The sequence below is a fragment of the Rhea pennata genome, chromosome 1 (genome assembly GCF_028389875.1).
Source record: "Rhea pennata isolate bPtePen1 chromosome 1, bPtePen1.pri, whole genome shotgun sequence".
Taxonomy (NCBI): Eukaryota; Metazoa; Chordata; class Aves; order Rheiformes; family Rheidae; genus Rhea; species Rhea pennata.
This window is the reverse complement of record NC_084663.1, coordinates 56,464,731-56,488,028: the sequence shown is the minus strand read 5'-3', so window position 1 is coordinate 56,488,028 and position 23,298 is coordinate 56,464,731. Positions and strand designations below refer to the sequence as shown.

The window sequence follows — 23,298 nt, the reverse complement described above, 5'->3', positions numbered from 1 at the left end:
AACCTATTCCAGTGTTTGACCACCCTCCCAGTGAAAGAATTTTGTGTTTAAATGGTATTTTCTGTATTTCAATCTGCACCCATTGCCTTGTCCTGTTACTGGGTGCCACTGAGGAGCCTCGTTCCATCCCCTGTACTTCCCCCATCAGGTATTTATACATTGATATGATTCCCCCCCCCAAGCCTTTTTCTCTCCAGACTCAGTAGCCCCAGCTTTCTCAGCATCTCCCTGTACGACAGACACTCCAAGCCTTTAATCATCTTTGCAGCCCTTCGCTCCAGTACATCCATGTCTCAGCTCGGAACTGTAGACAGCACTCCAGATACGGGGAAGGATCACCTCCCTCGATCTGCTGCCACCTCTCTTCTTCCTCATGCAGCCCAGGAGGCTATTGGTCTCCTCAGCTGCAAAGGGACTTTTCTGGTTCCTGTTCAACTTCCCATCAGGATGCCCAGGTCCTTCTCTGCCCAGCTGCTCTCCAGCCAGTTGGAACACAGCTTGTACTGCTGCCTGGGGTTGTTCCTCCCCAGCCACAGGACTTGGCATTTCCTTTTGCTAAAGTTCACGTGGTTCCTCTCTGCCCATTTCTTCAGCCTCACAAAGTCCCTCTGAATAGCAGTACAATTGTTATCAGCCACTCCTCCCTGTTTTGTACGGTCTCCAACGTTGCTGAGGGTATACTCTGTCCTGCTGTCCAGGTCATTAATGAAGATACTAAACACTGTGAGCCCCAGTGCTAACCCCCAGGGGACACCACTAGTGACTGGCCTCCTGGATCACCACCTGCCCAGGCAGTCTCCAACCCACATAACAAACCAGGCCCACCCTGCTTGCTTTCCAAGATTAGGTGAGATTGTGCATGTCCAGTGCAGCTACAGGCCCTTTGTTTGTGTAATGCTCTTTCTATACAAGGAGAGCGGAGGTTGCTCTCCCACTGTCAAAGGCACAACAGCAGACCTCATATTACAGCATCAAGGGAAAACTGGGGTAATTAAGTCCATGCATGAGCAAGAGCAACTACACAAGAGCAAACATTAAGTACTTCAGGTTACCTTCTCCTTTTGAGTCTCCCACCCTTAGAAGCAATGCTTTAGACATCATCTCCTTCCAGGGATCAAATATAAATGCTTCTCTTCTCTGGGCTCTTAAATTTTACCATTCTCACTGAATTCTTCTATATACTGTTTCCACAGTGAACAAAGCAGCAGCATTTTCTGGAGTTATTAGCATACAGTAGTAACTGAGGACTACTTTCTTACCTGAAGACAACATGACTTTATTCCTATTTCAGTAATAAGGAACTAGTATCACAACAGGATTGCTTGAAAATGCCTCATTTGGTATTTGTGATTTCACCATCCTTTGCAAGCCTAATAATCCACTATCTAGCACTAAGTAGCCATCTCAAAAAAAAATATTTGCTGAAACAATGAAACAGTTTAATTCCCCGAAGTTCCTTCATTATGTTCTCTTTCTTTGCACAGTCCTAAAAGGAAAAAAGCTAAGTCTTCCAATGCCTGTTTGAAGATGTTTCCACAAATACAAGAAACTCCTGAAGATGAAGCTCTGAGATCGCAGCTTTCCTTTCCTGCCCCTTGTTGATCAAACGAATGGCTCAGCTGAGTTTCAGTTCCATGCCAGAAAGACACTGAGGCTTGGAAAGCTGGCATGCTTTTGACCTGTATGGGATTTGCCTCAGTTTCCCCCCTCACCCACTGCTTTTCTTCTTACCTGAATCTAGTGCTAGTAAATAGTGCTGGCCAATACTACAGTACCACAAGCTATTCTCTCCCCACCTCTCTCCACAGCACCCACCTCCAAAACATGCCTCTACCTTGGCCCCGAGACACTACAAGGAATAAAAGGGAAGCTGTCACTACCCGTTTAGCCCTAAAAACGGCCTATGGTAAAGGGAACATGGTATTATCAAGTCTGGTAATACACAAAGGCCACTGACCCACTTCATGTGTCACCACGTATGATGTGGCAGACACTACAAACTATTGCCTATGAACTACTATCCACCTGCAACTTAAATGGTGCCTTATCCTCATTCTGTTCAGGTCCTGTAAGATTCAGGAAAAATGCAATCCCTTCAAATGACAAGAATCTTCCAATTCTACAGATACTCACACATCTTATCACTTGTTTTCTTTCAGTGACAGTTCTTAATGCTCTACAGATGGGCAAAGTTTTTACTAAAATTCAGTATGTTGCCAATAGATGTTTCCAACTCCTTCAACTTGATTTTTATATTAACTGGGGAAAACGAGTTAAAGACTTGTTTTACGCTCCAAAAATAAAGACAAAGTTCACAATTTATTGACAACAGTGTTTTTATTTATACCTACAAAAGAAAACAAGATGGTATCAAAAGGACAATTTACAAACTAAGAATAGTAACATAGCTCTTAGTATCCTGTGTCTGAACACCACAAATCTATCAGTCGCTCAATTCAAGTCTTCATTAATACAACAGGAATGTGTTCAGAGACCAGCAAATGTGTGAAACAAAATGCTGATCCCACACAAAGCCACTAACCTTTCCATTGTTCAGAGAAGTCCAAACAACAAATTGCTTCAGGAAGTGGGAGGGGAGGAGACACCCAACTCATATGACATTCCCACAAACTTTTACAGATTGGAAACAATGCAAACAATACTAGACGCTAATGCTTTATCCATAAGGGCCCTTCAGCTGGTATATGGAACAGAGCAGCGAGCACCAGGTGGGACAGGGGCAGCACATGCCATGGTGCACTGATGCCTTCAATCTGGTTAACACTCTCAACTGAATATGAGACCCTGGGCTTCAGCTGACCTCAACTTACAATAAAGCACTGCTAGACTTGGCATATATGTTTACATGTGCACAAGTCCCCCCAAAAAGAAGTGAAAGCTGTAGCAGACTATAAGGCAGCCTTGGTGGTCCAGAGACCCCTTCTAAAGCCATCTAGCCAGATGTCCCACTCCTACATCCCTCAACACATTTCTGCATTAAACTCACAAATAAAATAAAATAAAATGAAATAAAATAAAATAAAAAGATAGCCCCACAACTGCTTGTGAGGGAGGCCAAAGACACATCAGTCAGTGCCTGGCTAAAAGAAGTGTTTCTGGCTTTCACTTAACACAAGCAAAGAAACTTCCTGCTCAAGCCCTAGAATTTGAAGATGGGATGAGGGAAGCAAGGTTCTGAAGATCTCTCCCTTTTCCCTCTGATGCTGTCAATAACCTACCTGTGTATCATACAAACAATGCATTCATCCCCCAAAATTATACTGTGGCAAGAAATTAAAAACAAAAGACCCTCTGCATAAGCAAGCTCCTTTCCTGGGCTGTTAGAAGTTCCACTCTGCTACAAAAGTAGGCTGCCTTGTTCATCCATATGTAAGAACACCAACAGAAAAAATCTGCACTTTCATAATGCAAGGATTATGCCTCCCAAACCAGGAGATGTATCCATTCTTTTGCCACATTATTAGATCAAGAACAGCCAACTCCTATTACCATCTACTGTCTCTGAACCATCTGCTATTAAGAAATCACAAGTCGACAACATGCTTTACTAAAGGGGAAAACTCTTCACATCCACCTTAGCCTGTAAAATAAACAAATTTTATTTATTTACTAAAATTTCACTCTTTTCTAAGATTTTCTAAAATGCTACCTACCTGCAAGAGATGAGCTCAAAGGGACCAATGGAATGGGGAAATGCATTCAAAAGCCAGGAAAAGCAATAGTCAGATCAAGGTACAAAAGAAAGCAAGCTTCAGAATCAAGATGCACTAACCAGCTCACTCCTTACCTCATGAAGAGGGGATTCCAGGCAAATCTCCTCCTCTTCCATTCCTCCCCTTGCCCTCCCCCCACAGCTCACCCTATTCAAACCTCTTAAATTTAAGTGTGGAAAACTCTGTAACATTCTTTTCAGCACAGCAGCATTCAGAACATTCCCCATGGCAAAGCTGCTATGTTCATGAAGGACAGACAAGTGATAACCTAACCATCATCTCAGTTACGGCTAGTTTCTGGGATCTCAAATGAGAATAATCTTAATAACCCCAACGACAGGAATCTGAGAGCAGAAACTAATTAAAGTGTAACCAGACTCCATACACTTGTGATGTTACAATTTAACAATCACTGGGGGGGTGGGGGAATGGGGGGTGGAGGGAGGGAAACAAAAAAAACCCAAAAAATTATCTCCCTAAACATTACAGCAGTAGTTTCTACAGCGACTTTATCTGATTTTCAAACATCAAATCCAAGTCAGGTTGGTCTCTGACACCAAAGATTTTAATCCCATTTTTTCCTACTGCAGGCTGCTACAGGTACCTTTAAGGTCATCTCAGAAGAGGGACTGCTGCTTCCAGAGCTGCAGAAAATGACAGCCAGAATGTACATGGGGCATTACTTGGAATGCTGCCAAGCTGAGACAAATGAGCAGACTTTTCCTGTAGAAAGTCACCTATGGTAGATTACAAGCAACAGTAGTGAGCTATTAAGAAAAAAAGAAAAAGAAGTAAGATTATGAAAAAAAAAAAAAAAAAAAAAGAAAGAGCATTGCTCCCTTGCATTTATCATGTTAAATGAAGTGCTTTTTGGCTTCCCAAAGTTTCCCACCTCTCTTGATACTTCCTGAAATTAAGTTAAAGTATTACAGAATAGAAACTTCCTCCCCTCAAAAGCAAGTTTTCACACAAACCTTAGACACCAAGATGATCGAGCTGGGACCTATCTGCCTTATACCCATTTCTTTTAGCGAAAATAAAATTTCCAATTTCCTCAACATGCAAGACAAAAAATAATAAATTTTCCAGTCAACTATATATATCTCTTAAAAAAAAAAAAAAAGAGAGAGAGAGAGAGAGAGAGAGAGAGAGAGAGAGAGAAAAGAAAAAAAAAGGAAAGAAAAAAAGGGTCAGTAATGTGGACTAGGGGGCATTTTTGACGGGCTTAAGGAATTTGAATAGTGAATTCTAAATCTAACCTGCATGAGACATCACAATGGGAAAGAAGAGAAAGAAAAGGTTCCTTTAAATGCAAGAGGTCTACACTGGTCACCAGCAGGCGAGTGGTCTCATTTGCGTGAGGGGGGTGGGGGAGGGGGTGGGGGTGGATACTGGTAGGTGGCAGTCTGTCCCATATAGCCCATCACATTAGTGGCAGGAGGCTGAGGAAACTGTTGTGACATGAGAGGCTGTGGCTGCTGGCCAGAGCGCCCCACCATCCCTGCATACTGCTGTTGGGTAGTGCTTTGTGAGGTTCTCCCAGCGGTGGCAGCTGTGGTGCTGGCACCATAGCCACTAGCACTGTACTCTGCAGTGCCATAGCCACTCGTGCCATAGGCAGCTGCTCCATAGCTCCCTTGAGTGTAGCCATACTGGCTCTGTGCTGCCCCAAAAGCAGAATTTGGGCTCCCATAGGCACTGCCATAGGTCTTGTTGGCTCCGTTGGCATAACTGTCACCACGCTCACGGTCTCTGAAGCCACCTGAGTCTCTCCGGCCTTCCTTCACTCCCCGAAGCCTCCTGTCACACTCTTCCTGGTACATCAGGTTAGGGTTGTTTACTGAACTGCTTGTACGGTAACGAGAACGACCTCCTGGTGATGGATATATCAAGATTTACTACCACAAACAAATCTCAAACAACAAACTCTCGTAATTGTGTTAACCTCTCTCACCCTTCTACTCATTGCATCTACAATTTTGCCCATAAGGAGCAAATTCTTACGAATGGTTATAAGTTCCCTGCACAGCTGGGCATACATCTCTTCATTTTATTCAAGATGTAGATACCAAGTTCAAGGAATACTCTTAATGCAAACACTCAGCAACACAGAAACAGAAAAAAAGCCAGTACTAACTTGCAAGTTTATCAACACTTATTATTCCATCAGGGAAGCAGGAGGAAAAATAGTCTCAACCCCTAAAATTAAGTCAATGTATCACCTCATGGACTTCAGTTTTGCTTGTGCATGCACACACATCTCTTGCCTATCTCCAGGAAGGAGCTGCTAGCAATTAGTAACTTGAGCAAAATCAGCTCCACGAGGAGTTGATGAGATGTAAATTTTTTTCTGAGATAAAACAGTGATCTATCTCTCAGTTGGAAATACTACATTTATGTAAGGTTTTGAGACCTCAGGTGCAAAAAGCTTTATTACTAATCTATTGTTTATTACCTTAGACTTGTGCATATTGAGATCATTTCCTTATCCTCTTTTAATCCTCCATCCCTCAAAATAGGAAATCTATTCCCTTTATAGCCCTTCTCCCATGTGCCTTTACCTCCACCACCACCTCCACCTCCTCTGTGGTCGACAAGTTGCATCAGTTTTGGGTTGATGGCTTGATTGGCTTCTTCCAACACTTTGATAAGCTCCCTGGCCTGTTTCAGGTTTCCTGGTGTGAAGAACGTGTAGGCAGTACCCTTGTTGGTACTACGTGCGGTACGGCCAATACGGTGGACATAATCTTCAGAGCTGTTCGGATAGTCGTAGTTTATCACAAATTTAACATCTTCCACATCTTGTGAGGCGCCCAGGTGCGAAGCACAGTGAAGGGGTGGGGTTGAGGAAAGGGGAGAAGAAGAGAGGACGTGCCAACGAAAGGTGGGGAGCACGAATGCAGGTGACAGTAATAAGAAAAAAAAACAAAGTTAGTAATTGCATGGAATAAATACAAGACTGACTCATCCCAAAAGAGTAGAAGACTGAAATTTAAGATCATCAGGAACAAAGATCAGTGTCCTGAAAACCAGTGGTAATTTTAAAGCAGTTCTTCCCTGCATTCAAATTCATCCTCCCCGGAATGCATTTCTCTGTCTTCATCTGTTAAAGACATTGCTGTTTATGAACTAGCTAATTGAATTTAGTACTCTTTTTCAAAGCACAATCTCAGAAGTGAAAATGCCACCATCTGATACAGCAAACTGGGGTGGAAGAAGGGTAGAACTGCCATAGTAAGAGCTTTTACTCTGTTGGGAGAAGTCTAGCAAGTAACAACAGTAATGAGATCACTTACCTTCCACTTCGTAACATGAAATAAAATGCAAGCCTTTAAAATTTTACTTTTCTTTTATAATCCTAATAAAATTCAACTACTTTCCTAGCCTCAAGCTGACAACATCTCAATTAAAGTAGTAGTATTTAACCAACTTATGAAAAATTCTTCAGATCAGAGCTAGAGCATCTTTAACTTGGTTTCCTAGTTATCACAAGAACGCATTGCACTAACATTTCACCATGCTGTTCAGTCCAGCTCCAGAAAGCTTTCGTACTCTGAATAATCCTAAATTCTATCAGCAATTCCCTACTTCCAATATCAGACACGAGGAAATTAAATGCTCAAACTTGCTCCAGTGTGCAAAATAATATTAAAATTTAGAAGAGATTCAAACTGCAGGCCTTTAAAGTCAGACTTCATAAACTTATAGGACTGAAACAAAGTAAATGTTAGTGTAACACTTCAGTGAAAGCACCTAAAGTACAAAAGCACCTATTTGCTATAAAATGCCATTTTTTAAAAAAGCATAGTATTACAGTAAGTGCCCTAACTCATGAAAAAAAAATCTGCATTTTAAGAAGAATATTCTGAAAATATCCAAGATAAAACACAGATTTTTGAGATTTTTTTTTTTTTTAAAGAGAGAAACATTCTCTGTTTGTTACCAGACCGATGCACACTCCCTCCTCCTGTGGGAAACCGCTGCAGCCGATCCCGTCTCTTTGCCTTTTATTTTTGGCGGCCTCCTTTCGAAAACTCCGCCCTCTGACACGGGACCACTGGAGCGCGGGGAGCATGCATCAAGGGTCCATGGCAGCGAGAAGTCCCCACACACGCTCGCTCTGTGAACTGGCTTAGACGCTTCTCTGTAGCCCCATTTGGTTGTGAAGCGCCGGAGAACCTGGGTTCAGGTAAAAGTTTCAGGTCCTCCAACGCTTTTTGTCCCCTATTCGGGGTTCTTTGGGGCAATTGTCAAAAAAATGAAAATACAAAAATTACATCCAAAGGGTCAGCTGCATCTATTGCCCAGACTGTATCAATTTCAAAGGGGATGTAGGAAAAATAAAAACAAGAGGGTCATAGTGGCAAGAGGGGGACTTTATGTCTGTTTCTTATTACAGCAAAGGGGGGGGCTCCTCAGTCTTTGCTGACTCCAAAGTCCTGAATCACACCAAAAAAAGGGAGTGAGAAGGCAGGTTTCACAGGGGGCTGCGCGAGTCTCCAGCTAGGGTCCTTGGTACAACAGGTTTTTGTAAAAAGGGGAAAGTAAAATAAAGAGAGGGGTACATATGACAGATTGCATCTTCACAGCCGAGGTGCAACTAGTCTGACAAGCAGCAGGCTAAATGATCCTTAGACAGTACCATTTTGCACATTCATCAGTAGCAAAGTAAGCTGAATTACCACAGAGGATACAAGGATGTACTTTCCTGGCAGAAAGCACAAGGAATTGCAGCTACCAATGTAGACAGTACTGACTTGACTGGGGAGGAGTGGGAAGAATGCAAAGGCAGGAAAAGGAAAATGGAAGGGTGTTTTCCAGACTAGGAAGTGGTCCTGGTAGAGTACATAGCTGGCTGAAGAAAGACCAGCGCAAGTACAAGATTTGGCTTCTCCAGTCTAGCATGCTCCAAGGTGCGTGTGCACAGTCACAATTTTCCTGCCCTTTTAGAAGATAATGTAGCAGGATCAGGAATTGAAACTATAAATCATTTTTGAGAGCTACCGGGGAAACAAGCCCTTTGGCAGACCATCAAAACACCCTACGGCACGGACAGTCTCTGATTATTAATCAGGAAAGATATAAACTAGCAAACATGCTAGTCTAGAGAGCTGCTTCGACCATCAGTGTAGATATGCCCCCACCCCTGCACTGAGAATGATCTGCAGCTGATATCAAAGCTTCTGTTAAAGAAAACAAAACAAAAGAAATTCAATGTTTTTAGTTTAATAGAGTGAACAAAAAATAAATAATTAAAAAAAAAAAAGAAAATCAGTGCAGAGACAGGACCTCACTCCAGGGAATTATCACAAAGAAGTCATTATGGGACTCAGAACTTACCTGGAAGAAGCTTTTTTGAAACCAATGTTCCATTAGGAAGAGGGAAAGCCCTGGTGACTCAGCCAAAAGGCGCGCGCCCCTGTTTTATGTTATTTAGGTAGAAGCCTTCACTTTCCAGGATCTTGGAGGAAGTCGTCCAGAAGTTTGCCAGTTAAGTGACTTATTTTAAGAAGCAGCAAACTCAGGGCCCCAAAACAAGCAGAGATGTTGTTCAGTAACAAGAAACAGACTCTGGTACCTTTTCCCCACAGCTCAGGTGAAGTGGAGAATGGGAAGTGGGAGACTGTTTTCTGGAGTGTTATCCAATCGTGTAGTTTTGGGGGAGTGTTTTTTGGAAGGGGTGAAACTGTTTTAATGTCTAGGCAAGATGCACAAAGAAGCTACCAGCACATAGCAAGCCTGTTTAAAAAATGCTGCTACAGAAGCAGCTCTCTTTCATACAAACTTGTTTCAGGCCTCAGTCCCTTCTCCCAACAGGCCCAAGTTCTAACTGCACAGGTCCAGACATGACCCTAGAGGGCAGAGACTGAAGTCCATATAAGCACCTCTCCGAGGAAGTGTTTGGACATTTTTTGAGGGGGCAGGGGAAGGAGGGGTGAATATTATGTGAAAAAAAGCTGCCAAGTCTAATAATGGTCTGCCTGTAATTAAGTGATCATATGATGCACAGTGCAGCCACCCTTTCAAGCATATGTAAAAATAGAGCTCATGTAAATGAAAACTTTAATAAACTAAAGATTTTCCTGAGCTTATTTGCAATGACTTGCAGAAGTTTTTTCTAAAGTTTACCATAACAACACATCAAGCCCCAAGTAGTAGCTTCTACCAAACTCAGGTAGCACGGTATATTCAATGCTCATTATTAAAGTCAGAGCACTTTATAAGTCACCTTTCTCTTCTACAGTGGGCAGATGTATAAGGACTGTGATTGGCACACAGTGTTTCACAATACAAATATGCTTATTTAAAGAAGGGGGTACAACTGATGCATCCAGACAGATCATTTTCATCCACCAAAATAAAACTGTGCAATTTTGATTCAATTACACATTTGGGTAGTATTATGTTAAAGGCTTATATAATCTCAGTGGTCCTGCCTAGAAGGAACACAGAGGAGGGAAGGCTACATGTCAAGACCAAAGATCTGGAGTAGTGCTTTCTCAGATGTGAATACATCTGCTGGGTAAACACACGTGCACATTGGGGTTTGTATGTACAAATCTGTGATGTAGCATACAGGGAAAATATTAACTATTTGCTGTTGAACTGCTCTATCACAACTTATTTCAACTTTATCTGACACCCTCTGAACTGAGAGCAATCCATCCCTACCATCCAGCAACAAAAGCCGGATTTGGGGAAGAAGTGAGTGTGATGGAAGGATTGGGTTGCATAATTGGACGTCTCTTCTCCCTCTTGGCGATCGATTAGTCATGCCTAGGCCTTGCTGCAGACCAAAGCCTGTTCATTAGGAGCAGGAAGAGACTTTGAATATGAAAGAAAAAAAAAAGATTAATGTTAAAAAACGTATTTCACATGTGGGGGAAAATCACGCTTTGTTTTTTTTTTTTTTTTTTTTTTTTAAAGAAAACATATTTCAGTCCAAAGAAGAAAAATATGCAGCAGTAGGCAACAGTGGTCTATGGGTACAAACCTAGCCCACGAGATGCCACGTCGGTAGCAATGAGGATGGGAGCCTTTCCAGAACGAAATTCTGCAAGACAAAGCACGCTATGAAGCAAGACTTTTTAAAAATATAGTTATCTAAACCTGATTTATGCTAAATGCTCATTTTCCAGAATTTAGATTTCAGAACCCCAGCAAGTCATCATATAAACTGTCAACGATTTTGAAAAGTATGTTTTTCTGGGTTAAGCAGTCTTTAGAGTTTCCCATTGCATTTTTGCCAGAAAAAAGTCAGATACAAATATTGAAATTAACAGTACAAAAGCAAAAAAAAGTTCTTTGAAGTGTCTGCAACTTTTATAAAGTACGGGGTAGAGAAAAAAGACTGCAGAGAAGCATCACAGTAAACTCTGTACAGTAGCCTGAGTTATTCTTCCATTACCAGACTCACCATTAAGCACCCAATCTCTTTCTGGCTGACTCTTGTCTCCATGGATACACATAGCTGGCCAACTGCCAAACAGAAATGCACATTAGTATAGACAGAAAGTACATACATTAAAGGCAACAAAATGCCTTTTACGTTTTGGCATTTCTGTTTAAAAAAAAAATATTCCCTGTCCTCTGCCTTACACCTTCATCTAAATACAACATATGCTTTTCACTTCTGTACATGTTAAAACCCCTGGCTATATAAGAAGCATCTAAGCCAAACTGCACCCACTTTATTCATACAGTCCTTATCACTTCATTTGAGTCGTTTTATATATATTCCGACATACTGAAAGTGTCACTGCTCACAAATATACTGTCTTGCACTAATGCTTTGATGCACTGGAACCTTCCAGGAAACTAAGATTGAATTCAGCCAAAGAAAAGAGCGGACAAGTTGTTCCCAACAATAGCATTATTAACATTTAACCTTAGTGCATTTTACTACCATTTCTGTTTCTCACTAGAAACAAATGGGGAAAGGGAAGAGGAGCTATTCACCCATCTCTGCGCATCCTTCGAGTGAGATCATCACATCGCCTCTTTGTCTCCACAAAGATTATAGTCTTATTTTCCTTTTCTGCCATGATCTCTTCCATCAGCTGTATCAGTCTAAAACAGATACGAAAACTAAGATGTATATCCACATATACAAGAATGTAGGAGTACTGTCTCAACTTGCATTGAGAACATATACAATAAGTATCCACGAATATAAAGCCAGTATCATTTGTACGGAATTTAAGTCTGTTGTACAGTGTTATGGTTAGAATACATGTAATTGATTAGATGATTACAAGGTAGACGATTACAGGGCTTAGTTGTCTGGTATGATTCAAAGGTTAAATAATACTGCAACTAACATCACTAATCAGAATTCCTATTTTGCTTTAGGGGCAATTAATATTTTTAAGTGAAGCAAAAAAAATAATAATGAGAACTAGCATACTTATGGTCTTTCTCGCTTTCCATGCACACATCCACTATCTGCAGGATATTGTGGTTGGCACTCAGTTCTAAGTTTCCCACATTGATCTGAACATAGTCCTGAAGGAAGTCCTCGGCAAGCTGGCGCACTTCTTTTGGCCAGGTAGCACTCCACATCAGAGTCTGTCTGTCAGGCTTTAAAAAAAAGTGGGGGGAAAGACTTATTTAAGGTAATGGACTCTGAATGAGAATCTGTAGGAAGCTGTGCTTTTAAAAGGTTCACACACCCTTATCTGGTCAACAATTTTACGAATTTGAGGTTCAAATCCCATATCCAACATCCTGTCTGCTTCATCCAGAACCAGGTAGGTACACCGACGAAGGTTGGTTTTTCCGGCCTCAAGAAAGTCAATCAAACGACCTGGTGTAGCAATGCAGATCTCCACACCTTCAACAAACAATGAAGAAAGAGAGTAAGGCTCTTCATTTGAATGTCATTTGATATTTTTAGTCAGAATGAATCACCTTCCAGAGCGAAACTGTTTAAAAAGAAATAAATAAAAATTACTTCCCCCATCCATACCCAAGCTTGAGTCATTACTTCAGTAGGAGCCCTAGTTTCTTTTAATAATTCATTTCGCTTTCCATTCCAAAATTACTGTTAAAATGCCAAAAGAATAATGAACGTAGTGTAGGAGCTTAAAGCTTACTGACTGAGAATACCAGTGAGAGAAAGCTGTCCAGAATCAAAAGTAAATTACAGTGTCACTCAAGCCTGACCCACACCTTCATCCAGGACTATAAGGTCTAGTGAGCTCTCTAGAAAGATAAGAACGAACTCCAGCTAAATTCTGCATGTTCAGCAAACACAAAGTGTTCTTCTTGTTGTACCCGTCATGTTACTTTAATTTCCACTTCTTTAAAAGATTGCCAAAGTGTGTGCTTTAACGCTGAATAATTACATGCTAACTATGAGAGACATTCATCTTGTACAGATCTGTTTCTATACAGACAGAATACAGATATGCAAAAGCTAGCATCAGGTATGGCAAATTTCGTATTTTTTTTGAAAGGAAGGACTGATTTGCACTAAGATCTTAGAAATGCCCACAGTAAGTTTAAAGAAGTGCAGAGTGTAGGGAAAGGGGGAGGGACAGACAGACAAAACCTCAACAGTTTTCTCCTTACTTTCACATGCACAACATTTTGTGGCAGCCTAGATCCTTTTGTCTGTGTCAGATTAGATTCCTCAAAGCTGATGAAGTTGGGCATACTTTCAGTTTCTATAAAGCTAATACAAGAACAGGATTTCTAATGGAGCCACTGGTCTGCCAAAGAAACTGAAGAAACTGCAGTCTCTATGGTCAATGATGCATTCCTCCAAAGTAAGCTCACTGAAATTCCTGAAAGATCACAACTGAGAGAAAAACATATGTATATACACACACATATAAACATATATATATATATATGTGTGTGTGTGTGTGTGTGTGTGTGTGTATAGTATGCATATAAATACCTAAGTAATATTTTTAATGTATTTATATAAAATCTTCTCTGGACTCTGCCTATTCAATAGTCTTTGCAGCAGGAAATACTAAGCAACTAAAGACAGTAACACTTGAAAGGACTGAAAGCATGCATTCTGCACACATCCTCCATCCAAAGGGTTTTCTTCAGAAGTAAGAGAATATCTGTTTTAAAGCGCTTTAGAAGGGTGTGCAGAAGACCCTTACTGATCTTCCACAAGTCTCTTCATGTCATCTCTGATTTCCCAGTTTAAAACACTGCTTTTGTATTAGAACCATTTTCTTGAACAGAGCTATCCCACAGTCTTACACCACGTAGGCCTTTATCCCATTACTGGAATTTTCAACAATGACTCTTTAAACCGCAGTGGCAAGTAAAAATGTTGATTTTTTGAGCAGATTTGTTATCAAGGTATTCCTATATATACAAGGTCTTACATCTTTCCACATAATACTGTTACATTTTTAGCCTACTGAAGATGGTTAAAAAAAAAAAAAAAAAAAAAAAAAAACACCATGTTCCAATGTTCAAAGTTACAAGTAACTAACCCTAGATATGAAGGTGGAGTCACTCTACAGCACTACCGCATTACAATGGTTCCTGCAGAACTGTGGTTCCTTATAGTTCCTAACTCTAGCCCCCTGTTATATAAGGAAGGCAATTACAAGACATTATGGTGTACATGAACCAGAAAGAACTTAGCTTTTAAGAGCAAAGTCTCAGAAAAAAAAAATGACTCTCTGAAATAATGTCTATAAATTCAGAAATTAAAGCTTTATTTCAACAACTCTAGGACAGAAAATTTGCAGTGTAGCCTGAGGGGGGGGAAATATGTGTGTGTGTGTGTGTGTATGTGTGTGTGTATATATATATATATATATGTATATATATACACATATATGTATATATATGTATATATATATACACACACACACACATATATATATATATACACACACACACATACACACACACACACACATTCCTCAAACTGGCTGCTCCTTTCCTCCTAATAATCTGTTCTGTTTCTGACAAATCTCCTTTCCCCAACTCCTTTTAAAGTCTTGATGATCTTCACAAATGGAAAAAATCAGAGAGAAAAGGGAGTCTAGTATCTGAATAAGTTCTTATACAGGGTAAGTTACCACAAGCACACTACCATTTTAAGTGAAGATGGAGCTAGCCACTCATCCTCACACAGCTCTCCAAACAGACTTTAAGAAAATGCTTTTCCTTTACTGAGATCTTACAAAGCTACCTCCTCCAGAAACAGTCAGTCTCAGCTTTAAAATCTACATTAAATTACCTCTTTCTAGATCTCTGATCTGGGGACCTTTGGGTGCTCCTCCATATATGCAGGTACTCTTCAGTCTTGAACATTTGCCATAATCATCAGCCACCTGCTGTACTTGCTGGGCCAACTCTCTCGTAGGTGCTAGAACTAGGCACTGCAAAAAGAATCCATTCAGGAGAGTCAAGTTGAATACACATCACTAACTTAACGGCTCTCCCCAGATACCATAAGCAAAGCTGGACCATCTATTCTCTACCAGTCAGAGCATTTAAGTATCTTGAGACATCAACAACTGCACAAAATTTCAACAGTGTTCACATCATGGTAGTAAACAGTTCTCTACTTATTTTCCTGATATACCAACTAAATAAAGTACAAATTTCATCAGTAATACCATGTCATGCACACAAGAAGGAAGACAATGGAAACGCACTTACAATTGGGCCATCCCCTCTCTCCAAATATGGCTGGTGGTTGATGTGGACAATTGCAGGCAGCAAATACTATATTTAAAAAAAAAAACCACTTATGTTAAGTCAAGACAAAAGGCTTCAATATTCAATGTCAGTAATCATTTACTATGATAACTGGATCGCTGTAAGCACCCATTTAGCCTAACACCCCTTTGAAAGCCTGTACCTAACATTTCAGAGATGGCAAGAAACCTCAGCTATAGAAAATCAGGACCTTACAAAACTAGATATTCGCATTTATCCAACAAAAGAGAAGATGGTTTTCAGAGCTGCTGAGCAACCAAGTTTCCTTCCAATGCGAGTAGAAAATAAAGCTGTACATCATCTCTGAAAGGAAAGCCATTTAGATTTGGAGCTTAAATTGGCAAATTTGCTTAGTTCTACTAAGCTTTTCATAGAGGAGAGAATTCCCTCTTGATCACTGCAGATAACTAATGTACATCTTGAACCGCAAGACTCAAATGTCTAACTTGCACAGTTAATAAAATAAACATGCTAAAAAACATACACTATTTTTAAACCATAATATAAGCAAGGACCAAATAAAGAGAAGTGATTAAGCAGCCAAAAAAAAAAAAAAAGGATGTTATGCACAATGCATGCCTGTCAACGAAGTAGGCTTGTTGAGCTGAGACTTAAGTCTCACCCATGATGCAATAAGAAAAGCTTAAAAAAAAAAGTAATCATCTCACTTTATTCTTGCTGTAGCAACAAACACAAAACCAACTAATAAGAAACCAAGAAGTAATTTCCACAAAGCAATTGGAAACAAAATATGATAAAACAGAGAGGAATACATACCGCTAGAGTTTTCCCAGAGCCAGTCTGAGCAATGCCCACCATATCACGACCACTGAGAGCCAGAGGAAAGCCTTGGCACTGAATTGGAGTGGGTTCTGTGAAGTTCTGATCCATCAAGGCATCCATCACATACTCTAAGATTTTATGAAAAGAATAATTTTCTTAAAGGGTAACTGAGGCTACATGCAGAGTTCTAGAAAACAAATAGGTCTAAACAGTCACTGCTGTTGAATGAGTCTCAGTTCTTGAGGGACAAAGCCTATCAAGAACAACAAAATACTTACGTGGAAAGCTACACTGGTGGAACGCAAACACAGGTTTGGGGCAGCCCTCCATTCCTCGAATTGTTATTTCTTTCTTTCTTCTCAATTCTTCAACTTCATACTATTCATGTGAAAAAATACAAATGCCAAGTGGTCAACAGCAACCCAAAGCATACAGTTCTATCAACACATTTCACACCTTTAGCTAACAGCTTAGTTTCAGAGATCTGAATTGACAAGGAGAGCTAAAAAAGTGCCTTCCTAAGGATTTTATCTTGAGATTGAGCTATCATGTAGTCTCTCCAACATCCAAGAGGTATGAGCTCTCTCTGTAGTCTAGGAGGATTAATAAGATCTCTCTTCCAGCCACCTGACTTTCATCAAAAGTGTACAAATATAATATATTTAGGACTTTTACCCTTCTTTTGGAGGCCAAAAATTATCAACACATTCAAAACTAAGTAGACACAGAAGAAAAGAGAAAGACATGCTCTATGCTCTATGTGACAGTGCTAAGAGCCAAATAAATTAAACAGGCCCCAATATACTACAACTACGTAGAAGCAAGCAGAAGGCAGGATATTCCCTCTCCTTCCATTAACACAGTCCAGTGGTGGCTAAAACCAGAGTTCTTGCTGTAGAACTTGCAACTTAGAATTGTTGCTTTGTAAGATTTCTTTTTTGCATGAAAGACCACTGAGCAATGTCATAACGATATACTGAGGGCCCAATTTTTTTCTTTTTTTTGTATAATAATGGAATGCCTTAAAACATTTCTGAAATGTGTATCCACACAAGATAACCTAGGATTAGGAAAAACGTTAAGTTTATGTTTTTCTAAGATTTTACTTGTGTGTCCAACAGCACTTTGCAATATGCTTCTGCAATTCATGACCTTACTGTAATGCTTATTAAAAAAAAAAAATCCATCAATACTCAACAAGCACTTTCTCAAAGAAAGCAACTTTGAGAAAATGCTAAAAACATTCCAGTTGACTAAGGCAATCAAAGACATCTCAACACCTAAAGCTAACTCTGGTTCAGTAGCAAAGGTTGTTATCTCTAGAAAAAGTCTCTCAACTCCTTTATGCTGTGTAAATATCTCATGAATTTTACACAGTGGTTTTAGATGCATGTAATTGGATAACAGAGGTTTTTTTCTTTGTTGCTTTGTGTTAAAAATGGCATCTCTTAGTTTATAAACATAAAGAGAACTAAAGATGAAAAAAAGGATCTAGATTGAAATTGCGTGGGAGAGGGGAAGATTACCGTAACTATACGGTAGATATAGAGTCCAGTTTTGGACTCTGTAACTGTGTCCAGTTTTGAGGCCCCAGTATAAGAAAGGCATTGACCAAGAAGGCACACCCAGTTATGGGGGAAGCTAAAGGCTGGAGTAGTGTCTGTATGAGGAAAGGCTGAGAAATGAGTTCACCTAGTCAGAGGAAGAGAGGATTAGCAAGGAGGATCTATCTGCTATCTTCAACTACTTCATCGGTCGTTATAGAGAAGGTAGAATCAGCATCTTGAATTTCCAATTAGTTATTAGGGAAGAAAAAAAAAATCTCATCATGAGTAATACTAAGCCCTTAGACAGCCACTCAGAAAGGACTCTCCATGCTTGGAGATGATTCAAACCCAAATGAACAAGGCCCTGAACAACCTGCTCTAGTTTGAAGTTAGCCCTGCTCTCAGCACACGGTTAGACTAGAGACATTCAGAGGCCCCTTTCAACTTCAATTATTATGATGATACTTTATTATTATAACACTATATTATTTCCTAACATTTTCGTGCATTCATGCCACTAGCTGTTTTCCAACAACTTAATACTATCTCAATGTATTCACTGTTTCAGTTTCCTTCAGAGCCTTTCCTGTATTACAACTCTGAAGTTCTCTAATGTGCATCTACACTGATAAAATATGACAATTCACATTGTTTAATCTCACATAACTTGATCAGGAAAGCAAGACGATGAATTGCAAATGACCAGATGTAAAATGTCTTGTATGAAAAAACAGATGAGAAATAAGCTTCATTTTTGCTAATTTTAAATACTGAAAGCAACTAGAACTGATATTCTACAGATATATAAAATACTAAACAAGCTTAGTAAAGAGACAGTTCTATCATATGCAGCCCAAAACCTTCTAGGACAAGTTTTTTCAACTGTGAAGTTTTCTGTTCTATGCAAAATGAAAAAGATAGAATCTGAAAACTTACTGGAGTAAGCCTGGCCACTTCTGGATGTTCCACATAAAAATTCTTCTCAAACTTGGGCAGCTCATTTAAGTCCCACTTCTTTTTACGCAGGCGTTCCCCCGGATTACCAAATTTCTTTGGAGGAAGAGGACCTCCACGACTTGCTCCAAACCTGTAAGGATCAATGTCAGTTTTGAGTAAAGTATTACAGAGGTATTTAATTAGTCTGGAATTTGAAGCTTTATTAAGTATTCTCCACTATCAATTTTCAAGTTAACCTGTTGAACACATTAGCATAATATCCTAGAAAACCCACTTTCCCTAAAGAAATCCCTATGGTGGCACATAATCTCTTCAAATAACATAAACTTGCTTTACCTCCATTTTAAAACCCAAAAGGATCTTCCTAAAATGTACTTTCAATACAGCCATTTTTAAGTCAGTGCCTTAAAGCTCCTGTCTCCATTTCCAATCCAAGGTTCCCTCTCTGGGGACAAAGCTGTTGAAGGGTTACAATACTTCTCATTTTTTGAAACTGACAGTGTACTTAAAACACTGTTAGATGAAAGGCATAGAGTCTTCTAATGAAGACTCCATCTCTCATTGTTTGTTTTACATAAAATTAACTTTTTATTTTTTTTTTTTTTACTTTCCTCCTCCTACTTCTTTATTCCTTTCTTATCAAGCAGTATGTCCCAAATAAAAAAAAAATGAAAATATGAAGAGAACGGGATATAAACAAGCCAAACTAAGATCCACAATTCTGGAACAAAAGCAATAAAAAACAAGCTTTTCTTTTTTAACCAGAGTCTACTAGAAAAAAAAAGTATCTTGGAAAAATCCTCTCCTCTCAAATGCTTTTGCTGAACAATCAAGACAGAAAGAACTTAATGTTTATTCTGCTAAAAAATTCATAGGTGATAGTACCACTCAGAAATTACTGTTCTTTCTCTCTCACCTAAGTTTTATTCACCCAAACAATTTTTAATACACTTAACTGTAATGACTTATTGATTCATCAGGCAAAACACGGGTTTCTGACAATAATATTTAAGAGTATCTGAAAACTGAACAGTATCAAGTGATTAATTATTGTAAATATAAAATGCTTAAATAATGTATCTTTACAATTCCCCCCAAAAGCTAGAATTCTTTCATCAGCATGACATAAACACAGTAGAAGCTACTTTTCCAAATGCTGTCAGGTCAAATTTTGTCCTAATTTGAAATCTGGTTAGTAAAGCCACTTTTTTTTTCCCCAGAATCTCAATTTGTGAGAGGTGCTTTGTTGAAAACAATTTTATTTATAAAGCAAAGCCATAGTGTCCACAGTTAAACTGGGCAGTTTGCTCATAAATAAACGCTGTTAATGAAACAAAATCTTACACTGGTAAGTGAGGAGAAAGGGAGTTGGTAAAAACGGAAGTAGATTTGAAATAAATTTGTGTGTTAACTTAATCATCGTAAGAATATCTGCTCGGTCATTTAACTATATTTGCCCTTTAATCTGACTTCCCAATAGAAACTACAAATGATACACTCTAAGATATCAAAAAAAAGCAGAACTTGAATTTAATATACAAATTGGAAGAAGATATTTATGTTGTTGGTAAAGCTAAGCATGGTAGACATAATTTACCTTAAAATCAGCTAAGTAAGTTTCAAATTGTTTGCTTTGTTCCTACTGTTTCAGCAGTCTCTTCCCTCTTTTATAAATATGGCTTATCTTCCCATTAGTACATCTATCAGATCCCCAAAACGGTCTGCATAATCAGTAATTTTTGTCATATGACAAGACCGTAAAACACAACTTTGAAATTTAATTTAAGGTTTAATTATTCTTTTGGGACAAAGTAAGAGAGTCAGATTATCAGTTACATTCATCTTCATGGAAGGTATCTGCCACTGTTCATGCTTACCTGAGATAAAAAAAAATGCCAACTATTTGTTTATCTAAGTAACTCTTAACAAAATGAATAGTCTCACTGAAGTCAATTGGGGAGCCTAAGTGTGAAAAAGTTTACATAGAACTGACTGCAATACTTGTCCAGTACTGGACAACAATAATATAGCTGGGTATTACAAATATTTGCTCCTTAGCTATCCAGAAGAATACACTGTATTTTGTATAAAGGCCTCATAGTTTCAGTTCTCCATTCGTCTATACAGTATAGCTGTATGTCGCCCTGAAAGAAGTGAGCCCTACAGCATTCCTGCAACATAGCCTCTGATAGTGGAAGTAACTGACACTTTACATTCTCATTACAAATAATAATCATATTCCAATTCTAGATAAACTGATTTGAATCTAAGGATACTTCATTGATTTACCAAGATTTCTCACTTCAATTAAGTGGAAATTTAGCCTGACCCAAACAATCTCCTCTGATACTACTGTGCTATTTTTCCTGGGACAGAACTAAATCAATTTATTCAATTCTGAAGTATAACAGTATAACCTTCCTGAAGAGTCCTCTGCAACTTGTTCACCACAGAAAGAAAACCTGAAAGCCTGTTAGTTCGCTTACAAAATGAATCAGCACTGAGAAAAAGGTAAGCTTCCAAATTGTGTTTGACTAGCAAGCTGGGTTACCAAAATTTAAGAGGTATTTATGATAGATGATGGTTGTTACTCATTACAAATACTTCCAGAACTTAAAATAGATGGGTATTAACAAAGTGAACCCTGACACATTAAAACTTCCCGTATAATAGCCCAAGAGTAAGATTTTTTCATGCAAAATGTCCAAAATCTTTACAAAGAAGTATGTAAGCACTGTTTTTACTTACGCAATACCTCTGTGTAAAAGAGAAACATCTGCCTACAATTACACAAATCTTAAGGCACATTTAAGTACTGTGGCAGTGTTTTCAACAGTGTTCCTTTAAATAACTGTATATAAATCTACATACTCAAATTTAGTCACTGAACTCCAAAAACAGCTGGGGTCTGAACTATCTCAGACCAGTCAAAGTGTTTACTCCCATGTCCTTGTGTTAATCTAAGCTGGAAAGCCTGTAGTGGAAAAACACCAGAACTCCTCTCTGTAAAAAAACTAAAACAATCTTTTAATTTCAGAATATGAAATGGTGGGTGTAAAGATACAAGAATACAACTATCTCCACAGACAAATCTGTATATTAAATTACGATTCAACATATAAACAAAATATTCCTGATCTCCCAGTGGGAGGGAGAAAAAAAATACCTCTAGTATGACAGACTAGATCTTGATTAATAACAAAACCTATATATGTTTATCCTTATCCTCGAGAATGGAGGCCTCACTATTTGTGATTTAAAGGACAAAAAGGGTCAATCTATCCTAAATTTAGCTCTTAATTTTCTCTTTAAAAAGGCTTGGGATAGAAGCTTTTTTTTTTAAGTGTTAAAAATAATAAAGAAAAAGAAAAAGTCTCAAGACATTTATATATTATTATACCAGCCCATGTATGTTATGTGTTATACACTGAAACATACCCACAGCACATTGTATTTGTTACTACCATCCTCAGACAAAAAATCAAACTTGCATAAACCTTTTCTAAAGCAAACTTTCTTGAGAGGATAGTATCAAGAGTATTAAACACCAGAGTTCCATAGTGCCATACAGACAATTCCTGTTTGACTGCTACCTAAGCTTGGTTATGCTCTTTAGGTGTAGTCCAGAGCCATGTATACCGAGATCAGCCTCCTGAGTACACAACTCCCCTGCATGGTAGCAGTTTTCAATTCCATTTCCTCTCATTATAAGCCTGAGTGCTACTGAGAAAGATCTTTCAGCAACTGCCATCTTTCTGAAAAGTCCAGAAGGAGCAATGACAACCAGAAGGGCAGAATATCCAACTACCCTTTCCAGGGCCACCAAGACGCTCATGGTTTGCAGGGGGGAGTACAGTGAAGAAAAACATGGGTAGCAGGAAAAAGAAAAAAAGGGAGGGGGAGGGGGGAGGAAAAAAGAAGGCCTTAAAATTGGAAGAGAGGCACATGGTTACACGCGAAAACAGGAAAACCAAAATTAAAACAATAACCACCACCCCTTGCTGCCAGAACCTTTGTAAGAATAACGTTTCCAGCCCCCACCCCACCCTGAAACAAAAAGATACAGGTGAAAAAATCCGCTCCCCAATACCGCAGCCACGACCACCCCTCACTGCCCCACGACTCCCTCCTGCCCTTCCTCCACCCGCCTCCCCCTCGCCGGGCTCGAAAGCCAGGGGAGAGGAGCTCCTTCCACCTCCCCCCACCACGTCGCGCCGCGCCCCCCCCTTACCCGCCGCGGTCTCGGTCGCGGCCCCGGTCTCCGAAGCCTCTCATAGCACCCGGGGGGGTGGGGGAGAGGCAGCGGAATGCTGGCCGTGGCGATGGTGAGGGACTAGGGGTACGGGGAGAGGGGCCAGCCAGGGGCGGCTGTGTCTCGGCGGAGTCGCTTTGCGCCACCTCGCTTCTTGGGAGGGCTACAAAAGGAGAAGAAGTGGTCAGTGGGTCAGAGACCCGCTGAGCGTCGGCGGACGGAACGGCGGGGTTCTCGGTAGGCTCCAGGGCCCGTGAAGTGTGGAGACACCAGCGTCTTCTTCCTCCGGGCTCCCGGCACAAAATGGCTGCCGCCTCTC

At 39.7% G+C, this 23,298-nt stretch overlaps 2 protein-coding genes across 3 annotated transcripts in view; one reads left to right on the top strand and one right to left on the bottom strand.

Moving 5' to 3' along the window:
- The window catches only part of KDELR3 (KDEL endoplasmic reticulum protein retention receptor 3), an 8,003-nt gene extending 5,685 nt beyond the window's left edge, over positions 1-2,318 (top strand). For both annotated transcript variants that reach the window (XM_062587997.1, XM_062587989.1), the window contains one exon: positions 1,485-2,318. In XM_062587997.1, the coding sequence (XP_062443981.1) occupies positions 1,485-1,525 (41 nt within the window). In that variant the 3' untranslated portion in view covers positions 1,526-2,318. The remainder of the gene's footprint in view (positions 1-1,484) is intronic.
- DDX17 (DEAD-box helicase 17) lies at positions 2,319-23,298 on the bottom strand. The gene is made up of 13 exons (XM_062587978.1): positions 22,959-23,298; positions 18,707-18,857; positions 16,502-16,601; positions 16,218-16,351; positions 15,381-15,446; positions 14,956-15,097; positions 12,407-12,567; positions 12,142-12,314; positions 11,694-11,804; positions 11,152-11,213; positions 10,729-10,788; positions 6,296-6,535; positions 2,319-5,607 (listed from the first exon to the last, which is right to left on the bottom strand). Exons 1-13 carry the CDS (start codon positions 23,000-23,002, stop codon positions 5,084-5,086), a joined length of 1,968 nt encoding a protein of 655 aa, XP_062443962.1. The 5' UTR covers positions 23,003-23,298; the 3' UTR covers positions 2,319-5,083.

What these genes read in the sequence shown, in the direction of transcription:
- DDX17 (XM_062587978.1), bottom strand. Translation starts at nt 23,002, where the DNA reads ATGAGAGGCTTCGGAGACCGGGGCCGCGACCGAGACCGCGGCGG. An exon ending in AAGTGGCCAGGCTTACTCCA is followed by an intron (nt 16,602 to 18,706) that starts GTAAGTTTTCAG and finishes TCACATGAATAG; the next exon opens with TATGAAGTTGAAGAATTGAG. An exon ending in AAATTGTTGACCAGATAAGG is followed by an intron (nt 12,315 to 12,406) that starts GTGTGTGAACCT and finishes TTTTTTTTAAAG; the next exon opens with CCTGACAGACAGACTCTGAT.